This window comes from Gavialis gangeticus, unplaced genomic scaffold, assembly GCF_001723915.1.
Source record: "Gavialis gangeticus isolate Ggan-Ray unplaced genomic scaffold, GavGan_comp1, whole genome shotgun sequence".
NCBI classification, from domain to species: domain Eukaryota; kingdom Metazoa; phylum Chordata; order Crocodylia; family Gavialidae; genus Gavialis; species Gavialis gangeticus.
Genome location: NW_017729029.1, coordinates 51,796,716 through 51,806,977, shown reverse-complemented (window position 1 = coordinate 51,806,977; position 10,262 = coordinate 51,796,716). Strand labels below are relative to the sequence as shown.

General features: G+C 36.2%; 1 protein-coding gene across 2 annotated transcripts in view; it reads right to left on the bottom strand.

Annotated features, from left to right (window-relative positions):
* Nucleotides 1–139: 139 nt before the first annotated feature.
* Nucleotides 140–10,262, bottom strand: part of THOC2 (THO complex 2) — an 83,477-nt gene continuing 73,354 nt past the window's right edge. For both annotated transcript variants that reach the window (XM_019521575.1, XM_019521576.1), the window contains exons 34-39: nt 5,842–5,979; nt 5,150–5,219; nt 4,896–5,053; nt 3,803–3,879; nt 3,651–3,698; nt 140–719 (exon numbers count right to left, since the gene is read on the bottom strand). In XM_019521575.1, coding sequence (XP_019377120.1) covers nt 3,671–3,698; nt 3,803–3,879; nt 4,896–5,053; nt 5,150–5,219; nt 5,842–5,979 — 471 coding nt within the window. In that variant the 3' untranslated portion in view covers nt 140–719; nt 3,651–3,670. The remainder of the gene's footprint in view (nt 720–3,650; nt 3,699–3,802; nt 3,880–4,895; nt 5,054–5,149; nt 5,220–5,841; nt 5,980–10,262) is intronic.

Here is a 10,262-nt window from a genome sequence, read left to right as displayed (position 1 = left end):
CCTGTAGCTGTAGAATTGAAACCTAATTTATTTCAGTTTTGAAGAGAGTATTTTCCAATTTATCTAAAAACATCATGACAAACAAAAGGTGTGGCAAGGGACAATGGAGCGCAGGTTTTTTTTTTTTTTTTTTCTTTCCTTTTTTTTTTTTTTTAAACAGGTCAACGTTGTACACATAATATACAAATAATTCCTACGCGTTGCATGAAAACAGTGCTCCCACTTGGTTTTAGTCACTGATATTAAAAACAGGCCAAGTAATAAATAAAAACTGAGTTTGAGTTTAAATGAGGTAAATTCAAAAAAGGTTCAATAACTGTTTATTTGTGATTTTCAAACATCTAAAAGAATGCAATTCAGATTGAAAGAATTACTAAATTCAGGCAGTATTCAGACAACCTAAAGTGGAACTCTGTACACATGAAACCTCATTTGCACTATGGCAACTGTTTGTTTGCAGCACATTGTGCTAAAATATGGAATAGGTAACACTTTCAGCCAGGTACTGAAAATAAATGTGTAAGAAACTAAGCAACAAGTTAAAATACAGTAATGTACAACTCAACAATTAAATCTTCAGCATGGGGGAAATAAAGCAGAGAACTGAATAATTTAAGGAGATGCAGATGGGTCCTCTTCATTCACAAATTTCTGTGCAATCTATATTCTGGAAAATACATTTCTGGTCACAGCTGAATATCTTCCAATTTCAACCTCACCTACAATAAATACACAAGCCAATGAATTTAGATGCCATTTCTAAAGAGCTAGGGGTTTCAGAACTTACTGGAATTTATTTCATTCACAAGCCAAAGACAGGAAAAATGGGAAACAGTTTAATTGGCTACTCTGATTTATTGACAATTACAGCAGTTTACTACTTACTGCGCAATGAGAACTACACTAATGGAACTAAACACAATCAGGCATTGGGTTGTAATAAAAACTCTTGCTTAACTTGGATAAAAATACAAGGAAGGAATAGTGACTTGTCAAAGTAAAATTCAAAAGCTGCTGTGAAAGTGCACTATTTCAAACAGATTAATATCCCTAAATGAGACATGAGCAATAAAACGCAGTGAATCAAATCTCACACACATTAGGAAGAATGTAGTAGAAGCAGTTAAGCATTCGGCAGAAATATAATTAGCCCCCACAATTCTGTGTGGCTGTAAAAGTACTTTTGCATATTTAGCCATGCAAATTAAAAACAGTAAGGTGAGTATGTTTTGCCAGATGTACCATTAATTTACTCCTGCAAAAATGTGATGTTTAACTGGCATTTACATAAAAACGTTTGTTTCTTAAACCATGACACGCAAACTATATTTTACAGGCAAACTGGAATGCATTTCTGTTGTTAATATAAAGTGAAACTGTGTCATATTCAGCTTACTGCAACTATTCCAGGCACAGATCATGATCTGCTAAGGCACCCTTCCTCCCAAAAGCTCTTAGAAGCAAATTGTTATGCTTAGCCTCACTCCAAGGTCAAGCATGGCCTCAGGTGGACCAAGAGGGAAAATAAATGCAATAAAATAAGGGCTCTTCAAAAAGGGTAAAAATGAGGGTCCCATCAACTCCTAAATGTTCAAATCTAGGGACGCTTCTTTCCGTAGGTGAGATATCTTTTATTAGATAAACATTCCTTGGAGATCTCAGAACAGCAGAGAGACTCCCTATGCCTGACGGGTGCTTGTGCTCGAAAGCTTGCAAAGAACTTTTCCCCGCAACTACTTAGCTGGTCTAATAAAAAGATATCACCTTTACCCAAAGAAGCTTGCCTGCCTATGTCCTCAGACCACCATGACTGCAACCAAAAATCCTGCAAATCTAGGGACTGCTCACAATACCTCCATTTATTTCTCAGATGGTATAACAAAAAAAGCAACAGTCCCAAAACAGCTTGAACTGTAATTTCTAGGCAACTTCTCCTTTCTCCCAGGCCCCACTAACTGGTACAGTGTAGCAGCATATTCTTTGCTACCAAGAAAACCCTTAAGCTTTTGGGTTTAAACACTCTTCGTCAGGCTGAGGAAGTCTCTGCAGTTGGTTTGTGCTCTTCCTTGATGGAGGGAGGAGAAAAGAAGCCAGAGGCTGGTCTGCATGCAAGAAAGGCAGTCAGTGAAGATGTAAATTGAGGAATCAGTGGGCGAGACAGCCTGGGGGATGAATGTAGCTGATAAATAAGTGGAGGGGTATCTGGGGAGTCAGATGTTAAGCAAGTTATAAGGTGTCACAAATCCGATGTCTATATTTAGTCCATAATTTTTTGTATCCAACTATTTTTTCAACTATTTGAGTTGGTCTAATAAAAGATACAAGGTTTACCCAAAGAACCTTGCTTGCCTATGTTCTTAGACCAACGCAGCAAAAACCAGCCTCTCGCTGGTATGGTTCGGCTTGCATAGAAAGCTAGGGAAATCATTTCAGTGGCACGCAAGGGGTGAGGTATCTTCTTCTGCAGATACCTCAAAAACTCTAAGAAACATTTAACTGAACAAAAAAAAAAAAGTCTACTTCAACCAAATTCTTCCTTATGCTCACTTTCTGCAAATGCATAGGCTTCAAATTAATCTAGACACAGGAACAATTAATCAAGTAAGTCTGAATGGAGAACAAATGGGAGATAATTACAAACTGCTCATGGACCATTTGTAAAAAGAGAGAGAAAGGCTACATTCTTTGAATAAATTTGCTGAAGATTAATCAGTCAGTGCTAATGTTTACAAATATACATTCAACAGAATTAAACCCGCCCACTACAAAGAGGGTGGACGTGACAGGTAACATCTTTGGCTAGTTAGATAGATTAACTGGTTTCCAATCCAAGAGACCACCCCTTCTTCGCTCCCTAGAAAATAATTTAGACAAATGGTGGGTTGAGGCTCCTGAAATACCTTGAAGCAGCAGAATTAGTCTGATTTTTAGCTTTCAGCTCTGAATTCCAGAACTAGGCCTGATTTTAACAGCTTTTGTTGGATTAAATAAAAAATGTATTAAAATGGTATGCATATGGAAGAGGATGCTAGGAAGACTAATTTGCTTTTCTTGGAAACGCAGCTTACATTTCAACTCAAACCTGAAGTCAATTTGAAATTTAGGCAACAAAAATATATTCTGAAGTTGTTTTTCATCTTTACAGCTGGACAACAACTATCCGTAAATTGTTCCCTTAATGTCCTATCTTTGGAGGGACCAAAGACTAGATAAAAGTACAGCATGAAACTTACCAGTGCTTGCAAATAATTCTGTATCCCATATGCTGCTAACTCACTAATAAGAGATCGTCCGCAGCAAGTGGATTACCAGCCTCCCAAGGCTGCGTATATTATAGTGGCCTGTCTTCACCTTGCCTCAGGACCCTAATTTGTAGACTTCCATTTGCTGCAAACCTACCCTGCAATACTCCTTGCTTGCCCCAGCACTGCTGTTACAGTAGGACTTGTGGAAAACCTTGAAAACAGCTTAGGGAACAGCTGTCTCCTTTATTTTTCTGTGCTGAGGGAGTTCTCTTTTGGTAGCCACTAAGGTTTCTATACCTTTGAGAAACCATTCTGGTCCTTCTGCCAAATAATAAAAGAGACCAGAGCAATAGTGATAATCCAGAGTTTAACAGATACAGCCAATTTTGAGAAAATAATTCTTACCTTGATTGAAACAGTCTTCATTATCTGTGCTTGTCTGAAGATTTATGAGTGGATTAGGCATTAAGGAAAAATGCTTTTTTAATCCCTTAAAAATTAAAAATAAGGTTACTTTATTTTTCTAACATGGGTATTTCAGATAATAAAAAGGATATTGTTTCTTTTCTTCTTTCCCTCCTGTGCTGTCCCGTTTTTCTTTTTTTTCTGTTTTTTCTTTATCATGTCTGGACTCCTGGAAAAAATACATTGCCGGGAAACAGTTTAAAAACTATGCTCCATCATTACTGGCAAACAATTATTCTGACTGCACAAAAAAAATTAATGATAAGCTATGCTAGCTACAATCATCGGGGCTGGTTAATAAATTCTGGATTCTAAAAATGATCATTTAAATGAGATGCTATTAAATACTGAAAGGCAATGTAGTATGCACATCCTTATTTCAAAAAGCATAGCTGATCACTTATTCTGAATATCTTAACTTCTCCTTGCATACTCTAATATTCACTATGTGTCCTTGTAAGTGCAGCTTCCAATTATCAATTTAACACTAGGATATACTATAAACAATGATCTTCAAATACCCAGTACATACAAGGGCTACAGTAACTGCTATTGTTTCAAAGTTGTGACCCTTGAAAGCTATCATACTGGGGAGACAACCGTGCCAGTATTTAAAGAGATGCTCATGTGGCTTTATAGACACAGTTATATAGAGATCTGTACTTGCGCTAGGGGTCAAATCAGCTTGTTTTTATATTTAAAGGAGCAAAAGTTAATCCCAAACTATATAACATACACATTTCATGGGCCAGCTAAAAGCAAACTTGTCCTACATATTTCTTAGTCAACTATGATAACTTCAGCAGAAGATATACTTAAGCAACGTCCCTCTTTCCACAGAAAGTCTTTACCCTTTCCTTATTTTTTTACAGTGTACAAACATATACTACAGTATTCGGAAGCTTAAAAATAACTTCTCAGTATCTTCTGACACACATCGCCTCTACTGTTGCTGCTGCCATGAAGAGTTGCCCCCAGGAGTCATCCTGTCAGAGGTGCCTTGTGAATGTGGTGCTGCTGTGGCTAGCTGGCCAAAAATTCCACTTGAGCCCCTGCCATTCACAATATCTGTCTCTAATCCAGGCTGCCGTAAACATACTGTGACAACCAAAAGTTATTTTTAAACTCCAAATGAACCAGCACAAAATGTTTCAACAAAAATGTCTACAATTTAATTCCTTTTACCTTTTTGCTACCAGAGGAACTTTTTTCCATCTTTTCAGCTTTGATCGAATCACCTTTGTCTTTCCCTGAAGATTTTGATTTGTTCTTTTCCTTTTCCTTTTCATTTGAACGAGGCGAGTCAGAGGGACTTTCACTTTTACTATGTTTGGAAGAACCAGCTTTGAAAAACCACAAACAAGCAAATATTAAATCATAACAAACTAGGAACAGAAAAATGAAATAAAGGACAGAAAAGTGAAATTAAAAAAACGTACTTGTTCCATTTTCCTCTTTGCGCCTTTTGGTTGAATCTTGCTGCACCTCCCGATCACTATTTGAATGATCCTAAAGCCAAATATAATTATAGAAAGTTACAACATTAACATGCAGATTTCTTTAAAAAAAAATCTGTTTTGCAATACACTATACATGCTACATTTTAAAAATGCTTAAAGATAAATGAATTAGTGAAGGTTGTTTAAGGTTTCTGGAATTAATCATCTTGAAATAGAATAATAAAGTAGAGTTTAGAATCTGATAATATCAAACACTGACCCCTCAAGCTAGGAATAGAGCGAATGAAGAATAAACGTGAAAGAGGGTCAGTCACTTCTGTTTCTGTAGACAGAATTACCCATTACTAACTTTATAGCTTAGAGCATGTCTACACTGTCAGAAGGACCACAGTAACAGGCATGGCGTGTTTTACATCCCGAAATGGATACAGTGCATCTTCCCTCAGACTGCCATTGGGCATGCACCAATAAACACACCAGAAGAGAATGAATTCACTGGCATGTGGCCAGCACCGCAATTTCAGGATACAACATGAGGAAAGCAGTCATGCTGTCCCTCACTGACAAATCTTTCTGGCACAGTCCTTGATAGTACAGATGCAGTCTCAATGTCAGAAGTTATTCATGGATGTACCAACTTTCTAAGCTAGCTCATAAAAAAGGTCACAAACCCTTTTCCGATCTTTCCTGTCCTTTTCATCTTTCTTCTCTCTCTCTCTGGATCTTTCCCTTGACTTGTCCAAATCTTTCTTGTCCACTTCTCTCTCCTTACTCTTGGACAATGTTGGAGTAGTGTGGTTAATGTAGTGCTGTTAAATTAAGGCAATATTACTGAAAATTAATGGGTCTTGCCACATGTGCACATGAAAAAGATCTATTATTTACTGTACCTAACTTAAAGAACAGAAGATAAACATTACTACTTCACAGGTAAAGAATATGAAAAAGACCTTAGTTTATCCATTTGTTGAGGTATTATGGTATATTTTTTCCAAAGCTTATTAAAAGTGTCAATTTAAAACCTGGCAATTTTTCAATTTCCATCATGGAGAAGAATCAGCACTGGTTTGAGCAGAAGATAAAATGTTGTTATACTAAAAACAAATATTCTCCTTTTTTTAAAACCAGTATACCCATAGCAACACGCACGAAGCAATAAAGGTTGATGCTGCCAGCACATACCTGGCCTTACTATGGGACATTTAATATATGGAAATGCTGACTTTCCTTTCAGCACTACAGAGTTAATGATAACATCACTTTACTTTGGTAACTGTTGATTCATTCGGTTAACAGGCACAGCTGCCCTAAAATTACACATTTTTTACATCAACCTCCAAAGAAATTGCTAATTTTGGCTAATCCATGAAAAAAATGCAGCAAAGTATCAGTTTCTTAAGATATATGAATTGCCTTTATACAGTATTCTTAAACTACAAAATGTTTGTTAACTCTTTGGAAGATGCCATGACAAATGAATGAGTTCTCCAACTACACTACTGTAAAAAGAAGCATGAGCATGGTGGCATCTCATCCAGGCCCCAAATGCTAAAACTACAGAGGTGGAGACATGAATCCTTGCCAGTTTGTTTTGCAAGGCTGGCATACTAGAATGACAGTGCCTTAAAAGGTACATCTCAGTCACTCTTAATGGAAACATCTTAGCTCAACAGGTCTGTTTTTAATATACTGACCGTTTTGGGACAGGGAAAGAAAAAGCAAAAACAAGCATTATGGAATTATTTTTTTGAATTGTTAATGTCATATCCTTGCATTAAGCATAATGTAGGATAGTCTTTAAAAGCAACAATTTTCATATTAAAAGTTATGGTAGGCATGATTTAGGTCTATTACTAAAATCATTTTTTTCCAATGTTTACAGCAGAGTTGTTCTAGTTGCATAAAAACCTCTGAGTGATTAAAATGCATTCTTAACATTTTATGCACAAAATACACATTCATGCATTTTGATAAAAAGTCGTACCAGCGTGAGCGTTTTACACTCAAGTTCAAACAACACTACATAGGTATGTGAAAACCAGTAGCTGATATTTGTGCAGTCCTATTTCTACAGATCATCAAGGCATATGAATTCAAATGGAACTATTTGATTAGAAGTGTTTTTAGAGAGTTTTCTCCTACAGTTAATCCCTTGCTGAAAATGAGGATGTTCCTAACAACATTTAGAGGACATGAGCACAATTTAGGGTACAATTAAAACAAGCTTATTAGTAAAATTGAAAGATATTAATAATTGTGCATTTTAAACAAGCCATGCTAAATAATTTGTTCTATATCAAAACAAGATATGTACTGGTCTGGTCACTCTTGCACTAAGAATCTTTTACTGTGGGTATTTTGATTTGCTTTTCCTTTATGGGACTCTCATTCACTCACTCTCCTACCTCAATTACTGTACCTTCAACCTGTCTTTTTTATTGACTATTTTTCTTTTACTCTCTCTGTTAATGCCCTCACCTGTTTTTCTTCTGTCCCTCCTAAATTTATTCCCTAGGCAAACCTATTCATGCCTATCATTTCTGCTATTACCTTTGTATCCGTTAGATTCCAAATGCATCTTCTTAAGGAAGCCCCACACTTGATAAATCCCAATGTTTCCTTAAAATGAAAGTGCCAGGCAACAACTGTTCCTTCCTCCTGAACCCTCTCCCACACTCTGCCTCTGCCATGCCCACTACCCTCAGGGACCCTACTGTCACCCGCCTCTCAATTTCCAGGACTTTGATCAATTATTGTGTTGCTTTTTTCCCCTCACTGGCATTGCTAAAAATCACACAGCAACTGCCACTAGGCACAGAAGTATTAAGTGTTTAGTTTAACATACTAAATCACAGAAGTTTTCTTCATTATTAGAACTTTTATGATGTTGTTACAATAAAGTATTTGAACTTGCTTCTAACTCAATGTTTAGATTTCGTACTACTGTTGCAAGAGGATAAGCAATGGCCTTTATGAATTAATCAAAACAGATTCAGTGTCAATGTCTTAAATCTACAGAGGTTTCAGCATGGGTTATTTTTAGAGGTTTCAGCACTGGCTGATTATTTTTCCCCTGACATCCAGGAAGTGCAGACTGCTTACAGCACAACAAGATGCTGGAACACCTACTCCAGAGCAGGAAACATGGAGTCTGCTCTAGGTAAACTTCTACGTTTTCTATACCAGAGTACACCTACATGCCGAATGGCCTCATGTTTAACCATCAGCTAGAATTCCTCTTAAATTACTCATTCTGGTTGGAAAAAATATTGAAGAGGGACGTTATTGAAAGAAGTGCTGATGATTTAATGCCACACTTATAAAAGCATCAAAAGAAGTTCAGCACTCAATTCCTGTTATCTTTCAATGGGACTTACGTATTACATTTCTTAGGAGCTACTAAAAATCCCATCCTTTATTTTTACACTTGGGGAACAGGACAACTCGAGTTGCCTTACTTCATAAACAGGGTCCGGGACAGTTCATTTTAATCAGAGCAGGAAGGAACAACCAGAAGAGAAGTGGCTAAGTAGGGCTGAGAGGAAAAGCACTTTGTGAAAAGTAAAATTGGAAAAAATGTTGTAACTTGCAACCCAATCGGTATGAACAGTCAGCAGCTAACACTGAAACTGAACTGTTCGTTTTGAATTTGTACAGTATTTTGCATACATTTAACTTATTTCTCTTAACACACACACACACACACACACACACACACACACGTCATTATAGAAATCATTAGATAACGCTAACTTCTTAAATTTAAGAAAATAATTTGATCACAGCTAATATGCTGGTGCAGGGGAAAGGGAAGTTGACCCTATACATCCCAATTGTCCCAGATTTGAAAAGACGACAAAATGTCATTGACTTCTGAAGCTGGATGGGTATGTTTTTAAAAGACATTAAAACAAGACTTTAAAAAAAAAATCTTGGGTTTGTCTCACAGAATTATGTTGTCAACAGTAAAAAAGAATTTGGGGCCCCAAAAAACTTGAACTTCTTTCTTCTTATCCAAAATACACCTAGATAACGTACAACAGTATCTAACATTGAAAACAAACAAATACACTAGCAATTGGCTGCTGCAGAATTACTGATACAGTTTTAAAATATTATAAACACAAACTTAACCTAAAACTTACTTAAACAAACTAAACTTAGAAGGCATAATAGTTGATGAGAGGCATAACTTACAGAAGAGGGAGCAACAAACTCTGTATTTTCAACTCGTCTGCTTGTTTATAATTAATAAATTCATAATACCAGATAAATTATAAACTAACTGGGAAACATCCACAAACTCTAAAATTATGATCAACACTTCTGCTAACTAACAACTCTCTGTTACTTAATGTGAGTTTGCCAAAACTAAATCTCCATAATGGCTCGGTCAGTTTTAGTTTCAACTGACTTTTAAACCCATGCTCAATTAAAAAGGTCCCAAGAGGCTATAAGAAATTTAGCATATTTGTAATAAATGCTACGAAAGCGCTATGCTGTTCATTACTATTGTAGATGAACATATGAGATGATTGTCCTGTCTTTAAAAAAAAACCATAAGGTGTTAGGGTCTTTCTCCAAAAAATATCAAAATGTAGTTAATGTCAAAGAATGTAACCTGTTTTAACTACAATTCTTTGGTATTTTTTTTTTAATTTGAAAGGCATTTAAATAAAAAACAACCATGAAAGTAGGACAACCCAGTTGGTAGTTATTGTGTGTGGAAATACGTGGCAACACTTATGGAGATGCATGAAGGCAAAAAAGCACACTGCTATTCTACGTGAATGGACAAGTATATTTATTAATGATATCCTGTTACTATTATACATTATATTAGGTGAATATATTTGTGGGCTCAGAGAAAAAGAAAAGAGAAAATATGCAACTATTTTTAAAAAGAGGAAAGGAACTAGCAATTTGACTCTGGCAATGAGAATAATACAACTGCCTTGCCATTTCTTTCATACAAAGCAAAACTACTGGAACAATTAAGATCTCCAAAATAAACACATCTGAGGAACATTAAAAGATGGTTAATTAAGGATCCGCCACAAAAGTCTATGCTGATCGCACTGTACCAAGCACA